Source organism: Orcinus orca, chromosome 14 (genome assembly GCF_937001465.1).
Source record: "Orcinus orca chromosome 14, mOrcOrc1.1, whole genome shotgun sequence".
NCBI lineage: Eukaryota > Metazoa > Chordata > Mammalia > Artiodactyla > Delphinidae > Orcinus > Orcinus orca.
The window spans coordinates 12,075,947-12,092,927 of NC_064572.1; the positions used below are offsets into that span (position 1 = coordinate 12,075,947).

General features: G+C 40.2%; 1 protein-coding gene across 4 annotated transcripts in view; it reads left to right on the plus strand.

Moving 5' to 3' along the window:
* The window catches only part of TBCE (tubulin folding cofactor E), a 109,794-nt gene that overhangs the window by 59,051 nt on the left and 33,762 nt on the right, over positions 1-16,981 (plus strand). For all 4 annotated transcript variants that reach the window (XR_004484097.2, XR_004484098.2, XM_004271548.4 and 1 more), the window contains one exon: positions 14,632-14,716. Coding sequence is in view for 2 of the 4 variants with exons in the window: in XM_004271548.4 (XP_004271596.3) it covers positions 14,632-14,716 (85 nt within the window). In the remaining 2 variants the exon portion in view is untranslated. The remainder of the gene's footprint in view (positions 1-14,631; positions 14,717-16,981) is intronic.

Below are 16,981 nucleotides of genomic sequence, written 5' to 3' on the forward strand. Positions count from 1 at the left end.
TTATGGTTCCATATAAATTTAAGGATTATTTGTTTTAGTTCTGTGAAAAATGTTATGGGTATTTTGATAGGTATTGCATTAAATCTGTGGGTTGCTTTGGGTAGTATGGCCATTTTAACAGTATTTATTTTTCCAATACAAGAGCATGGGATATCTTTCCATTTCTTTGAGTCATCTTTAGCTTCCTTTATTAATGTTTTGTATTGATAGTTCTCAGCACGTAAGTCTTTCACCTCCTTGGTGAGGTTTATTCCTAAGGTTTTTTTTTTTTTTTTTTTGATGCCATTTTAAAAGGGATTTCTTGTTTACATTCCCTTTCTGATATTTCATTGTTAGTGTTAAGAAATGCAACTGATTTCTGTGTGTTAATCTTGTATCCTGCTGCTTTGCTGAATTCATTTATTAGATCTAGTATTTTTTGTGTAGAGTCCTTAGGGTTTTTATATATAATATGTCATTTTTCCATATAGTGACAATTTTACCTCTTCACTTCCAATTTGGATACCTTTTATTTCTTTTTTTTGTCTGATTGCTGTGGCTAGGACTTCCAATACCATGTTGAATAGAAGTGGTGAGAGTGGGCATCCTTGTCTTGTTCCAGATTTTAGCAGGAAGGCTTTCAGCTTTTCACCATTGAGTATTATAATGGCTGTGGTGGGTTTTCATAAATGGCTTTTATTATGTAGAGATATGTCCCCCTGTATCCACTTTGGTAAGAGTTTTGATCATAAATCGATGTTGAATATTGTCAAATGCTTTTTCTGCACCTATTGAGGTGACCATGTGGTTTTTGACTTTTGTTAATGTGGTGTATTACATTGATTGATTTGTGTATGTTGAACCATCCTTGTGAACTTGGGATGAACCCCCTTGGTCATGGTGTATGATCTTTTTTATGTGTTGTTGGATTCAGTTTGCTAATATTTTGTTGAGAATTTTTGCATCTATGTTCATCAAAGATATTGACCTGTAATTTTCTTTTGTGGTGGTATCTTTGTCTGATTTTGGTATCAGGGTGATGGTGGCTTCATAGAACGTCTTTGGGAGTGTTCCCTCCTCTTCAGTCTTTTGGAAGAGTTTGAGAAGGATCGGTATAAATTTTTCTTTGCATGTTTGGTAGAATTCTCCTTTGAAGCCATCTGGTCCTGGACTTTTGATTGTTGGGAGTTATTTTTTGTTTGATTTTTTGTTTGTTTTTTGTTTTTTTTGTGGTACGCGGGCCTGTCACCGCTGTGGCCTCTCCCACCACGGAGCACAGGCTCCGGACGCGCAGGCCCATTGGCCACAGCCCACGGGCGCAGCCACTCCGCGGCATGTGGGACCCTCCCGGATCGGGGCATGAACCCGTGTTCCCCACATCGGCAGGCGGACTCTCAACCACTGCGCCACCAGGGAAGCCCGGGAGTTGTTTTTAAACTATAGATTATATTTCACTTCTAGTGATCGATCTGTCCAAATTATCTATTTTTTTCTTGATTCAGTTTTGGTGGGCTATATGTTTCTAGAAAGTTGTCCATTTCTTACAGGTTGTTAAATTTGTTGGCATATAATTGTTCATAGTATTCCTTATGGTTTTTTTGTATTTCTGTGGTATTGGTTGAGATTTCTCCTTTTTTATTTCTTTGTTTAATTTGGGTTCTTTTCTTTTTGGTGAGCCTAGCCAGAGGCTTATCAATTTTGTTTACCTTTTCAAAGAAAAAGCTCTTGGTTTTATTGACTTGTTTCTATTGCTTTTTAATCTCTATTTTATTTATTTCCTCTCTTATCTCTATTATTTCCTTCCTTCTCCTGACTTTAGGTTTTGTTTATTTTTCTTTTTCTAATTGTTTTTGGGTGGTATTTTAGGTTATTTTAGATTTTTCTTGTTTTTTCAGGAAGGCCTCTATTGCTATGAACTTCCCTCTAAGAACTGCTTTGGCTGCATCCCATAGATTTTATATGATTTTGTTTTCATTGTCATTTGTCTCAAGGTATTTTAAATTTTTTTAGTATGTTTTTAAAAATATATATTTATTTATTTGGCTGTGCTGGGTCTTAGTTGCAGCACATGGGGTCTTTGTTGCTGCGTGCAGGATCTTTAGTTCCGGCATGCGAACTCTTTAGTTGTGGCATAAGAGCTCTAGTTCCCCAACCAGGGGTTGAACCCAGGCCCCCTGTACTCGGAGCATGGAGCCTTAGCCACTGGACCACCAGGGAAGTCCTAAATTTTTAAAATTTCCTTGTTGACGCATTGGTTTTTTAGTAGCATGTTGTTTAGTTTCCACGTAATCTTTTTTTTTTTCATTTCTTTCCCTGTGGTTGATTTCTAGTTTCATGCCATTGTGGTCAGAGAAGATGCTTGAGATAATTTCTGTACTCTTGTATTTGTTGAGGCTTGTTTTGTGCCCTATTATGTGGTCAATTCTAGAGAATGTTCCGTGCTTGAAAAGAATGTGTATTCTGTTTTTTTTGGTTTTGTTTTTGGATGTAATGCCCTCAAAATATCAATTGAGTCTAACTATTTCATTGTATCATTTAGAATCTCTGTTGTCTTGTTGATTTTTTTATCTAGAGGATCTGTCCATTGATGTGAGTGGATAATAAAAATAGGAGACTATTAGAGGAGACTGTTAGTCACGGAGGCTATTTTTATGTGAGAGCATCTCTGTGTAGCCTGCATGGGCTTGATATTTATGGTTTGAGGGTTGTTTTTAGTATGGGTGTCTGCCACCTCTTTTCTCAGTGTATGCTGGCATTATCCCATTGATAGGTAGTATGACTGGTGTTGTGGTGATCAGAGCCTGCCCTGGATATTGAGTGGGGCCTTCTCTTTCCTCTGTGGCTGTCACTGCCCTTTCAGGGGCAGGGTCTACTCCCTAGTTTTTGGAGTAGAAGCCCTCAGATCCATTTCTGAGCTGTGTTTCTGAGCTACAGTGCGAGGTAGGTGGGATTGGAGTGCTCCCACTGGGAGAGGAGCCACTGAGTGTTCCTCTGCTGGAGGTTTTCTTTTCTTCTTTTAAAAAAAATTAATTATTTAATTTTATTTATTTATTTTTGGCTGCGCTGGGTCTTCATTGCTGCGTGCGAGCTTTCTCTAGTCGTGGCGAGTGGGGGCTACTTTTCGTTGCGGTGTGCGGGCTTCTCATTGCAGTGGCTTCTGTTGTTGTGGAGCATGGGCTCTAGAGTGCAGGCTCAGTAGTTGTGGCACACAGGCCTAGTTGCTCCACAGCATGTGGGATCTTCCCGGACCAGGGCTCAAACCCGTGTCCCCTGCATTTGCAGGCAGATCCTTAAACTGTGTGCCACCAGGGAAGCCCCTGGCAGGTGGACTCTTAACCACTGCACCACCAGGGAATTCCCCAGAGCTTTTCACCGATGAGTTTTCTCTGTCATGTCACCTTTCACCTGTTGTGCAGGCTCACAAAGTACACCTTTGTTGCCATTGCCCTTGGCCCTGCCTCAGCCTTGGGTATGCTGGCATTTGGCCCTGGTGCCTCTCAGGCATTGTTTTCACAAAGCAGCGCAGACCCACTGAAATCAGGTCCCAGGACTGCAGCAGTTGTGCACCTGGACCTGCAGTGGGAGCTATAGAGGCAGCTCAGACCCTGTCCTGGCCCAGTCCCCTTTTTCATGTGCCCACAAAGCCCACAGCTGCTAAGGCCATACCCATCCCAGCTGTGGGAGCACCCATTGTCCGTTCAGATGTCTCAAAGGCGCTGAATTTACAAAGACAGAGGCGTAAACCCGCAGCTCATGCAGCTGCAGGGAGAGATTTCAGCTCTGCTTCCTGAGTCGTGCAACCCCTGGTGCTCCGCTGTCGTTCAGGTCCACCTCTGTGCATGGGCAACCTGCTGGCATCTGCTTCTGGGGCCTGCCAAGGTGGTGGTTGGCATGGGAGCCCGCCTGGGTGGCCACTGGGACCAGTGAGCTTGCCCAGGCAGGAGCCGGCCGAGGCAGTGGATGGCCTGTGCTCTCCCGAAGCCCGCAGGGGGCCTGTGCATGGAGCCAGAGGCTGTCCCTTCATGCGACACTGATCAGTGGCGCTGTGCTTCTATGGCGGGCCCAGGCTTCTTCCGCAACCACCCCCGTTTGCGGCTGTGCCACACTCCAGTCCCTCAGGCTCTCTCCACGCAGCCAACACCAGTCCTCTCCCCGAGTTTGTCCTCTACACCCCAAGTTTCAGCACCCAGCCACCACCGGTACCAGCAGATGCGTGTCTCAGACTGGGGGACGTAGGGTTGTGGCATAGATGATCTGTGTAGGTCTCTCTGTTGTCTGCCTGCCGCAAACTGCTTGTTGCACTCTCCTCTGAGCCTCTGAAGCTCCTTTTCTGTCCCGGCTGATCTCCCCTCCAGTGATGGGGCTTCCCAGGGTGAGGGAACCTTTCTTTTTTTCAGCTCCCTCCTAGAGGTGCAGGTCCCATCCCACTTCCTCTTTTTTATTTTTTCCCTATCATCTTATCTGGTTACATGGAGATCTTTCTTGTCCTTTCAGGTGTTTGAGGTCTTCTACTTGTTCTGTGAAAATTGTTTTGTGAGAATTGTAGGTGTTTTGTGAGAATTGTTTTGTGAGAATAGGTGTTTTGTGAGAATTGTTCTGTTTGTAGTTGTGTTTTTTTTTTTTTAATTTTTATTTTTGTGGTACGCAGGCCTCTCACTGTTGTGGCCTCTCCCATTGCGGAGCACAGGCTCCGGACGCGCAGGCTTAGCGGCCATGGTTCACGGGCCCAGCCGCTCCGCGGCATGTGGGATCCTCCCGGACTGGGGCATGAACCCGCGTCCCCTGCATTGGCAGGCGGACTCTCAACCACTGCACCACCAGGGAAGCCCTGTAGTTGTATTTTTGATGTATTTGTGGGAGGAGGTGAGTTCCACATCCTGCTACTCCACCATCTTGATTGGAGCCCTCTCCCCTTAAGTTTTTTAAAATTGTATGTTATTGTAAATCTTTTAAGGACATTCTCAAGCTACAGATTAACAGCAAGAGCACCTCCAGGAGGCACTGGAATATTCCTAAGACTGCCTAGGGTAGTGTTAAAAATAACCTACTTCATAATTTCAAAGACCCCAAGGTTTTTTAGACTAATCGTGTAGTAAAGTGATTCCAGCTGTTGGAGGATTGAAACTTTGACTTTGTTTCAGCTATGAGCTGTGGACAGTATTTGGAGGCACTAAGCTGGTACTCTCCCTGAGAGTAATTTTGTGAAGATCAACAGTGAATCAGATTAGCAACATCACTCAATGGAGATGGAAGGTTCTCTGAATTTCTCACTTGGATGACTTGAGTGTAGTCATATATCTTTAAAGCAAAAAAGCAAGTGTCAGTTATATCAGGAGGAAGTCAGGACAAAAGAATCGCCAAGGCAGATGTTGACAGTACCCATCTTAGACTTCGAAGAGGGAAGGCAAAGGGACCGTATCCCTGGCACAGCCCTAGAGTGGAGGTGGATCCAGGAGTTATAGCCACTGGACTTGAGATGATTCCTATCTCACTGTTAAGGTTACTGACCTTATGAGATAGACAGGTCTAGATACTTTTACCAAACACCATTAAATATTCCATTTATCGAATTTGTCTAGTTTGTATTTCATGCTCACCAAGCAATCTCCTGAGTTATGGTGTGGCTTCTCGTGCTAGTATGTTTACAGGAGTAGAATATATTGGTCATATATATGGAGTTATTATTATTTTTAAGTAGTCCACTTTTTAGAGCAATTTAGATTCACAGAAAAAGTGAGCAGAAAGTACAGAGAGTGCCCACAACAGCACAGCCTCCCCGCTATCAACACCCAGCTCCAGAGCAGTACATCTGTTACAGTGGATGAGCCTAAACTGACACATCTCCATCACCCAGAGTCCCTCACTTATATTAGAGTTCACTCTTGCTGTCGAACATTCTTTGGGTTTTGACAAGTGTTCAGTGACGTTTGTCCACTATTATAATATCACATGGAATAGTTCACTGGCTTAGAAATCTCCTGTGCTCTGCTTATTCATTCCTCTCTCCACCCCTAAGCTGTGGTAATCATGGATCTTTTTACTGTCTCCATAGTTTTGCCTTTTCCAGAAATTGATAGAGTTGGAATCCTACTATATGTAGCCTTTTCACATTGCCTTTTTTCACTTAGTAATCTGCATTGAATTTTCCTCCATGTCTTTTCATGTCTTGAGAGCTCATTTCTTTTTAGCAGTAAATAATATTCCATTGTCTAGATGGAATATTTGTCCATGTGTCCAAGTTTTGGCCATTATGAATAAACCTTCTGTAAACATCTGTGTGCAGGCTTTTGTGTAGACATAAGTTTCAACCCATTTAGGTAAATACCAAGGAGTGTGACTGCTGGGCTGTTGGAGTCATTATTTTTAAATCTTGTGATTTCAGTGAGGTTGGGTCTGATTACAAGTGGTTTTTCATGTGTCTTGATGTCCTGGAAGAGAATGGAGTCCTCATGTTAGTCAAGAGATTTAGGCTTGTGTGTGACAGTTTTATTTATCATTGTAAATTAATAAGCTTATATTCTCGTGTCTGCTTCAATCTTTCGTGCATTTGAATTTACTAGACTGTGGCTAATCAAGGTCTTATCACCCCTGGCATGTAGAAGGCAGAGCCGGATCTTACACTCTTGGGAGCTAACTGATGAGGAAGTCCTGCCCAGCTACCACTCCTCTCTGCTCTCTCAAATGTACTACACTGATTTCTCTGCTTGCTACTCTGTCTTTAATGCACTGGCTCCTGGGTAATACCTTGCCAAACAATAGTTATTCTTCATCAGAGTTACAGCTCATCACAACTGAATGCTGGCCTTGCTTTTTCCACCTGTGTTAGCTTGAGTTGTGACTTGTTCTTTGTATTGTGGAAGAATGGCCTTGTGTTGTGCATTCTTCTTGGTGATATCCATCAACTTAACTCATTCTGATGGCTTTTATGATGAATAACATTACTGTATTTACTTCTTATCTAAAGGCATTTGTTTGATAAAAAGTGGATTAGGGCTTCCCTGGTGGCGCAGTGGTTAAGAATCCGCCTGCCAATGTGGGGGACACGGGTTCGAGCCCTGGTCTGGGAAGATCCCACATGTCACGGAGCAACTAAGCCCTTGTGCCACAACTACTGAGCCTGTGCTCTAGAGCCCGTGAGCTACAACTACTGAGGCTGTGCACCCAGAGCCCGGGCTCTGCAACAAGAGAAGCCACCACAATGAGAAGCCTGTGCACCGCAACAAAGACAAGCCCCTGCTCACTGCAACTAGAGAAAGCCTGTGCACAGCAACGAAGACCCAACGCAGCCAAAAATAAATAAATTTGAAAAAGAAAAAGTGGATTAGGACACAAAAGAATTGTGTGTGTGCTAGTACAGGATCTGGTTCTTTTTGGCTGTGTTATTTTGGCAGTTGTGACAATAAGAAATAGGTACTGGTCTCTGCATCAGGTTCCTGACACAGAGCTCCTAAAACCCATTTAATTTCCTGAGTGTGGGGATGCCAGGAGCCTCTTTCATTCTCATATTTGGTCTTTGATCTCAGTTCCTGACACAAGAGCATCTAAGGCCCTTGGAATCTCCAGACTGATGAAATCCCCTAGATAGCATCAGACTGGGGACTAGTCACCAGAAAGACCACAGCATGATTAGGAGGCTGCAACTTTCAGTCTCATTCCTATCTTCTGGGGAGGGAAGAGGATTGGAGATAGAGTTAGTAATCAATCATGCCTACATGATGAAGTCTCCATGAAAATCCCTAAACTATGTATTTGGAGAGCTTCCAGGTTGGTGAGCCCTTCTACATGCTGAGAGGGTGGTGCCCCAAACTCCACAGGGAGAGACTCCTGCGCGCAGGACTTTTCCGGACCTTGCCCTATGTACCTCTTCATCTGCCTCCTTTATTATATCCGTTATAATAAACTGGTAAGCGTAAGTGTTTCCCTGAGTTCTCTGAGCCGTTCTAGCAAATTAGGAATTTTTAGGAAGGAATGTGGAGACCCCTGATTTATAGGCTGTTGGTGAGAAGTACAAGTGACAACCTGGGACCTGAGACTGGCGTCTCAAGCGGGGGCAATCTTGTGGGACTAAGCCCTTAACCTAGGGGTCTGCACTAACTCCAGGCAGTCCGTGTCAGAATTGAGTTGAATTGCAGCACCCTACCCCGCCCACCAAGAACTGGAGAATCTCTTGGTGTGGAAAAACCCACACATCTGGTGTCAGAAGTGTTGTGAGATGAGTGGAAGAAACAGAGTTTTCCCTTTAACAAGTCACATATTTTCCCCAAGCTTCAGTTTTTACCTTTAAAATTGAGGTCATGTTTCTCCATGCTTTTTAAAAAAAATTTTATTGAAGTATAGTTGATTTACAATGTTGTGTTAATTTCTGCTATACAGCAAAGTGATTCAGTTATACATATATATATTCTTTTTCATATTCTTTTCCATTATGGTTCATCACAGTATATTGAATATAGTTCCCCGTATTATATAGTAGGACTTTGTTGTTTATCCATTCTATATATAATAGTTTGCATCTGCTAATCCCAAACTCCCAGTCTTTCCCTACCCCCACTCCCTTGGCAACCACAAGTCTGTTCTCTATGTTTGTGAGTCTGTTTCTGTTTCGTAGATATGTTCATTTGTGTCATATCAATGTTTTAGATTCCACATATAAGTGATATAATATGGTATTTGTCTTTCTCCGTCTGACTTCACTTAGTGTGATAATTTCTAGGTCTATCCATGTTGTTGCAAATGGCATTATTTCATTCTTTTTAATGGCTGAGTAATAGTCCATTGTATATATGTACCATATCTTCTTTTTCCATTCATCTGTTGATGGACATCTAGGTTGCTTCCATGTCTTAGCTCTTGTAAATAGTGCTGCTGTGCACATTGGGGTGCATGTATCTTTTGGAATTATAGTTTTATCCAGGTATATGCCCAGGAGTGGAATTGCTGGGTCATAAGGTAACTCTATTTTTAGTTTTTTGAGGAACCTCCATACTGTTCTCCATAGTGGCTGAACCAGTTTACATTCCCACCAACAGTGTAAGAGGGTTCCCTTTTTTCCACACCCTTTCCAGCATTTATTATTTGTAGACTTTTTAATGGTGTCCATTGTGACTGGTGTGAGGTGGTACCTCATTGTAGTTTTGATTTGCATTTCTCTAATAATTAGATGATGAGCATCTTTTTATGTGCCTATTGGCCATCTGTATGTCTTCTTTTCTCTATGCTTATTACATAGGGTTCTCTGGAGAAGCAGGATAAAGTTAAAGCTTTTACCACGTTGCAACCTCTTTGACACAGTTGGGCGCAATCTCTTTTAACACCTTTAGTTTTTTCTCCTGAACTACGTGCTCCTGTGCAACCTCTGGGTAACACTTTTAGCTCTCGCTACTCAGGATTTTTTGAGGTCCTCTAAACAGATTATGAAATCTCACACTATGCCTTCACCTGGCATATTTTCTCTTCAAGGCTGACCTCAAGTGTTACTACCTCTGTATGTCTTTCCCATAACTACTCCCAGCAATATTAACTTGTCTTCTTATCGGTGCTCCCATAACACCTGAATTTACTTTTACTCCAAGACTGATTCTTTATATAATGACTGTTAGTTTACACATCTGTCCCTATTAGAAAACTTTAAGATGTTTTGGGGCAGAGAACTGTCTTACTTATTTTCCTGTCCTATTAATTTTCACTCCTTATTATTTACTTCCTTTTACTTTCTGTAGGTTTAATTAACTTGTTTTTCTCCCCTTAACATTTTGAGACAGATGATTGTTTTCCGTCTTGAACCTAACGTATACATTTAAGTCTGTAAGTTTCTCTCAAAATGCAACTTTAGCTGCATTCCCCACATTTTGACATGTAGCGTTTTCATTATGATTTGGTTCAAAGTATTTTCTAATTGACATTGTGCTTTCTTTTTTGATGCAAGGTAATTTGGAATGATATTCCTTAATTTCTAAATATATGAGGCTTTTCTAATGAGTTCTGTGTTATTGGCTTCCAGCTGAATTCCACTGTGTTGAGAGAACCTACTCTGATTTCAGTTTTTAAATTTTTATTTATTTTTTGTTGTGGTAAAATACACATAACATAAAAGTTACATTTTTCACATTTTTTAAGTGTACTGTTCAGTGGCATTAGGTACATTCATATTGTGCAACCACCATCGTCATCCATCTCCAAAACCTTTTTTATCTTCTCGAACTGAACCTTCATACTCATTACACGTTAGTTTCCCATTCTCCCCTCCCCCAGTCCCTGGCAACTACATTCTACTTTCTGTCTCCATGAATTTGACTACTCTAAGTACCTCATATAGGTGGAATCATACAGCATTTGTCCTTTTGTGACTGGATGACTTCACTTAGTATAATGTCCTCAGGGTTCATCCATGCTGTAGCATGTGTTAAAATTTCCTTCCTTTTTAAGGCTGAATAATACTGCATTGTATGTTTATACCACATCAAAAATAATGATATACTTAAAAATTAACCAAGGAGGTAAAAGATTTGTACAATGAAAACTATAATGCACTGTTGAAAGAAATTAAAGAAGACATAAATAAATAGAAAGACATCCCATGTTCATGGATTTGAAGAGTTAATATTATTAAAATGTCAATACTACCCATAGCAATCTACAGATTCAGTGGCTATCCCTATCAAAATCCCGAGAACAGTTTTTGCAAGCTCGCTTTTAACTAGAATATTTAGTCCATTATGGTTTTATTTAATTGTTGGTAATTTGGGTTTATGTCTACCATCTAATTATTTACTTTCTAATTTCTCTTGCCTATGCTCTTTATTGCTTTTTTTTTCTTTCACTGGATTGATTAGTTTAAAATTTCCTTCTATTAATTTGGTATTTATACATTTTTATTATTTAGTGGTTACCCTAGAGATTAAAATAAAACATACGTCTTTGAATTATAAAAGCCTAATAAAAATTAGTAATTTTACCTCTTCCTGGACTCATGCAAAGACGTTAGAACTCTTGAACATTAATTCCACCTACCTTCTTCCTTATCCACACGTTGGATATTTTAATCTGTGTATTTTATCTTACTAAAAAATTTTTTTTAATTTATTTTATTTTTGGCTGTGTTGGGTCTTTGTTACTGTGCATGGGCTTTCTCTAGTTGCGGCAAGCAGGGGCTACTCTTCGTTGTGGTGCGTGGGCTTCTCATTGCAGTGGCTTCTCTTGTTGTGGAACACAGGCTGTAGGCGCATGGGCTTCAGTAGTTCCGATACACGGGCTCAGTAGTTGTGGCTCGCAGTCTCTAGAGCGCAGGCTCAGTAGTTGTGGCACATGGGCGTAGTTGCTGTGTGACATGTGGGATCTTCCCAGACCAGGGCTCGTACCTGTGTACCCTGCATTGGCAGGCAGATTCTTAACCACTGCGCCACCAGGGAAGCCCAATCTGTGTGTATTTTAAACCCAAAGAGATAATATTACTGTTATTTCGTATTTCAGTATTAATTTAGACTTACCATATATTTACCATTTTGTTGCCCTTCATTCCCCTCTGTATCCTCAGGCTTCCTTCTGGGATAATTTTCTTTTTCCTTGAAGATCACCCTTGTCGATATTTCTTTGTTGAAGTTGCCATTATGTTGCCTTAAAAAAATTTTTTTTTTAGTTATGGTTACATATATATAAAACAAAATTTGCCATTTTACCCATTTTTTCCATTAAAACTGTAAAATTGTTATAAAATATATGTAACATAAAATTTACCATTTTAATCTTTTTATTGAAGTATAGTTGACTTAAAACATTATATTAGTTTCAGGTGTGCAACATAGTGATTTGATATTTTTATCAATTACACACCATTTTAACCTTTTAAAAGTAGACTTTGTTTTTTAGAATAGCTTTAGGTTCACAAGGAAGTTGAGTGGAAGGTACAGAGATTTCCCATATACCTCCTGCCCCCACACATGCATAACCTCTCCCATTATCAACATCTCCCACCAGAGTGGTACATTTTTCACCCATTTCTGTTAATGGCCTTTGATGTACAAAAGTGTTTAAATTTTGGGCTTCCCTGGTGGCGCAGTGGTTGAGAGTCTGCCTGCCGATGCAGGGGACATAGTTTCGTGCCCCGGTCCGGGAGGATCCCACATGCCACAGAGCGGCTGGGCCCCTGAGGCATGGCCGCTGAGCCTGCACGTCCGGAGCCTGTGCTCCGCAACGGGAGAGGCCACTGTTGTGAGAGGCCCACGTACCACAAAAAAAAAAAAAAAGTTTAAATTTTATGAAGTCCAATTTATGTTTTTTTCTTTTGTTGCTTGATCTTTTGGTGCCATATCTAAGAATCCAGTGCCAAATCCATGGTTTTATAGATTTATCCTTAAGTTTTAGGATTAGAAATAAATCCTTAGAAATAAAGTTTTCTTCTAAGAGGTTTTTTTAATCTATTTTGAGAGTTGGGTGTCCAAATTCATTCTTTTGCATGTGGGTATCTAGTTGTCTCAGCACCATTTGTTGAAAAGACTGTTCTTTCCTGTTGAGTTGACTTGACACTTCTGTCAAAAACCAGTTGACCATGTATGGGTTTATTTCTGGATTCTCAACTCTACTCCTTTGATCTGAGCCTTATGACAGTAACACACTTTTTTGATTACAGTAGCTTTGTAGCAAGTTTTGAAATTGGAAAGTATAAGCCCTCTGACTTTGTTACTGTTTTTCAAGATTGTTTTGGGTATTCAGGGCCCCTTGCTTACTTTTTTGAAGGATATTTTCACCAATTACAGTGTTCCAGATTGCCAGGGTGTTTTTGTTTGTTTGTTTTTAACTTTTTTTTCCCCCCCAGTATTTTGAAGATATTATTCATTTATCGTTCTGGCTTTTACTGTTTCTATGGAGAAGTCAGTCAACTATTTCTGGTTGTTTTCCTTTGGAGATAATCTGTTTCCTCTCCCTCACCCCGAGCTGTTTTAAGATTTTTCTCTGTCTTTGTTATATGGCAACTGGTGGAGTTTGGTTTTGCTTTGTTTTGTTTTCTCTTTTTTTTGTGGTTGTTTTTTGTTTGTCTTGCATTTGTACTGTTTATTTTTCTTAGACCTTCTTAAATGTGTGGCTTGATGCCTTTCTTTAGTTTTGTAATAGTCTCAGTCATTATTTCTTCAGAGATTGCTCTTTCCACAATCTCTCCCTACTCTCTTTTTGGGGGCTCCAGTTCTATATACATGGTAGACCTTTTCGTTGTATTCTCTACGTCTCTTACATGCTAGTCTGTTTTTCATCACTTATTACTGTGCTATGTTCTGTATATATTTTTTTCTCACCTGTTTTTTAAAAAAATTATGTATAATCTATTGTAAAAAAACTATCCATTGAATTATAATTTGAATTATTGAATTTTTCAGTTCCAGAATTTCCATTTAGGGTTTGAAAAAAGTTTAAAAATATTTCTGCTGAAGTTCTCAATTTTATCTTTTGTTTTCCTGAAAATATTAAACATACGTAAAACTCTGTTATGCAGATGCCCAGTGGATCTGCTGCTGTTGGCTGTTTTTCTTGGTTTTCAGTCATAGATGCTTATCTTTTTCTATGCTTGGTTGTTTCTGTTTGAGTGCCAGGTATTGATTATGAAGAGTTATAATTTGAGCTTTGCAATGGTGTTAGCTTCCTCCAGAGAGGACTGAAGTTAACTCTGGCAGATGGCGAGGGTCCCTGGCAATCCCAGATCACTTAAACAAATCTGGGAATGAGATTATTTGAAGTTGACCTTCAGTCCCTTCAAGGGCTCGTCTGTTTAGAGTTGGTTCCTTCCTAACTCTTAAAATCAAGGCATTTCAAGCTCCAGTACGAAACCTAGAGAGTTTCTTGCAACCTCCATCTTCCTTGGGAGGCTGTAATTTTCATTATTGACCTCTTAGTCCCTCAAAAGCTCTGGCCAAAGCTCTGTTCAGCATTTTAGCTTTTCAGCCTTTTCTACCAGAATCAGCAGATGCCTTGAGGGAAAAATTTGCTTTAAGACTTCGTTTAACTCTGGGTTTCCCTTTTCTCTCAGATTTTGTAATTTTGTAATTACAATTTTGTAATTGAATTTTGTAATTCAATTACAAATTCAATTACAAAAAAGAATTTTGTAGTTCTTCAGTGCCTTGTTAGCTCTCTGGTGCTTTGAAAGAGATATCTTATATATGTGTGTGTGTGTATATATATATATATATTTTTTTTTTTTAATTGTGGTAAGTTATACATAACTAAACTTACCATTTTACCACTTTTAAGTGTATAGTTCAGTGATATTAAGTACGGTAACATTGTCATAGTTATCACCACCATCCATCTCCAGGACTCTTCATTTTGCAAAACTGAAACTCTGTACCCATTAAACAAGAACTCCCCATTCTCCCCTCCCCTTAGCTCCTGGCAACCACCATTCTACTTTCTGTCTGTAAATTTGAGCTACTGTTGTTTTCTGCAGTTGTGTTTTTTGTTGGCTTTTTGAACCAAACTTGCTATTGCATTTGCTGATTAAGTTCTGAGTCTGAGGTTGACTTGTCTTTTCCTAAAGACATTTCTTTCTCCCCCAGTGGTGTCTGTGTGCTGTGGTTTCCATTGCAAACTGTATTTCCTTGCAGAAAAATGGAGCATCACCTGTGTCCTAATTTAATGCTCATTTTGTTTTTCTTGTTCTTCCAGGACTCTGGTTAGGAGTAGAATGGGACAATCCTGAGAGGGGAAAGCATGATGGAAGCCACGAAGGGACTGTGTATTTTAAATGCAGGTAATTTTCCATTGCGAATTGGCATGGTTATCTAGGAGGATGTTAAATAGCTGAATAAGGGGGGATGGAGAAGAAGACATGTTTGACTGTTAGGGTAGTTATAATGTAGAATTTGGTGTATTCTAAAAAGACAATTCTATTTGTAGAGTTTTTTTCCTTGTTTTTAAAATTCTCAGTCTTAACCTTGCAAGTGGGGTTGCTTTCTTTGTCCTTTTTTGTGTTTTTGTTTTGTGACAGTTTTTTTTTTAATTGTATGGATCCAAACATTTCTCATTGATTCATTAACTATTTACTACCCACTGAGTGAATACTAGAAGAGGAATAGCCTAGATATCCAATAAAAGCAGTTGATTAAGCAAAATACAGAACATCCAAACAGTGGCATGCTAGGCCACTATTTTAAAAAAAGCTCTTGGGCTTCCCTGGTGGTGCAGTGGTTAGGAATCTGCCTGCTAATGCAGGAGACACGGGTTCAAGCCCTGGTCTGGGAAGAGCCCACATGCTGTAGAGCAACTAAGCCTGTGTGCCACAACTACTGAGCTTGCGTGCCACAACTACTGAAGCCCACGCTCCTAGAGCCCGTGGTCCACAACAAGAGAAGCCACTGCAATGAGAAGCCCACACACCACAACAAAGAGTAGCCCCCGCTTGCCACAACTAGAGAAAGCCCGCACGCAGCAACGAAGACCCAACGCAGCCAAAAATAAATAAATAAAATAAATAAATTTATTTAAAAAATAAAATAAAATAAAGCTCTTATCATGAAAAGAATTACACATTATAGTGCATATCTACTAATATTTTTACCTGCTTGATTTCAGAGAAACTATGTGAAGCTCTGAAAAGGATGGAGGGGAATTTCAGGCAGTCTATCTTTCAAATTTTTGTTGTTGTTTGTTTTCCCTAAGTTTCAGTTTCTCGGAAGAATCTGTTATTATTAAGCTTATCATTCTTCAAATGTGGTACAGTGAACACACTCCTGGCCTGGTAATCAAGAGGCCTCCAGCTTTGCTTTTAACAATCTTTATGACCTTAAATCAGACTAAATTTACTAACCTCTAAAATGAAGGTCAAAATCAGATAATAGCAAAATAAGTTTCCTAGTCAAGCATTCTGTAGTTTTGGGAAGTCAGGATAGAAGAAGAATTGGCATGTTCCTAGAGGCCAGCGGTAGTGACAGACATGGCATGAGGCCAGCTCAGAATCTGTCAAGAGGTCATAGAGTATGAAGGGAGCAATTTATGTGTTTAGAGAGGTGTTGAAATAGAAATCTCGTAGCTTGGCCTGTTGATCCCTTACCTCCCTGGACCATGACCTCACAAAACCTCCAGTGAGGGAACGTTCCCTGTGGAGCCTGCCCAGCACCTCCCAAATCGTCCATGGTTACGTGTCCTTCATGGTCTCTGCATATGGTGATATTTTCAGTCTTGGTTACTCTGAGTAGGAAAATGAAGACTTGTGTCAGTCCTGGCAGAGCTGGGATTTGCCCTGAAGTGCTGATGGGCACAGACTTAGTGTTCAGGTTCTTACCCTTGGAATAAGCATTTCCTTGCTTTGTTGTGTTTCCTAGTACAGTCATGCCTGAGCATTTACATGTTGAAATACATGTTATGTTATTATAAATCACTTTTGTTTCAATGAAATGACATTTTGTTGACTTTGAAATCCTGTATGGGTCAGTAATTTCATTTCGCGTTGTTTTGGGGGCAATATACAAGGGAGCATTGGCTCTGTTGTGGTGGAGAACCACTAGTCTAGACTAAAGGAATTACCTTATCCTTTATAGTTGTTAATGCTTATATTGGTATTAGTTCGAACTTGGCTTCAACTAGTAAAGATTATACCAATATCTTAGAATCTCTAAATCAGACAAAACAGAATATACCACATGTACTCGTTATTAAGCCAGTTCAGATCTCTTAGTAACTTCCTTGGAGTCTTCTTTTACATTTCAAATTTTACTTGGAAAGTCATAATAGCGATACGTATTTTACCACAGTACACATTTTTTTTAATGCTTAGATGCTATTTTCATGAAGCCAAAGCAATTTAAAGTTGTCAGATCATAAATGTTCCCATCTTATACTTGTGAAATAGGTAAATGGCAAAAAGGTGGTATACCCATTTTAAAGGAGGAAAATGGGTCAGAAGTTGTCATATTGATAGCAAAATTCGGATCCCACCTCTTCAGAAGCACGTGTTACTGTCAAGTGGCTGAGCCTGTTAGACACAGTATAACAGGGTAGTTATGCGCTCTGGCGCACA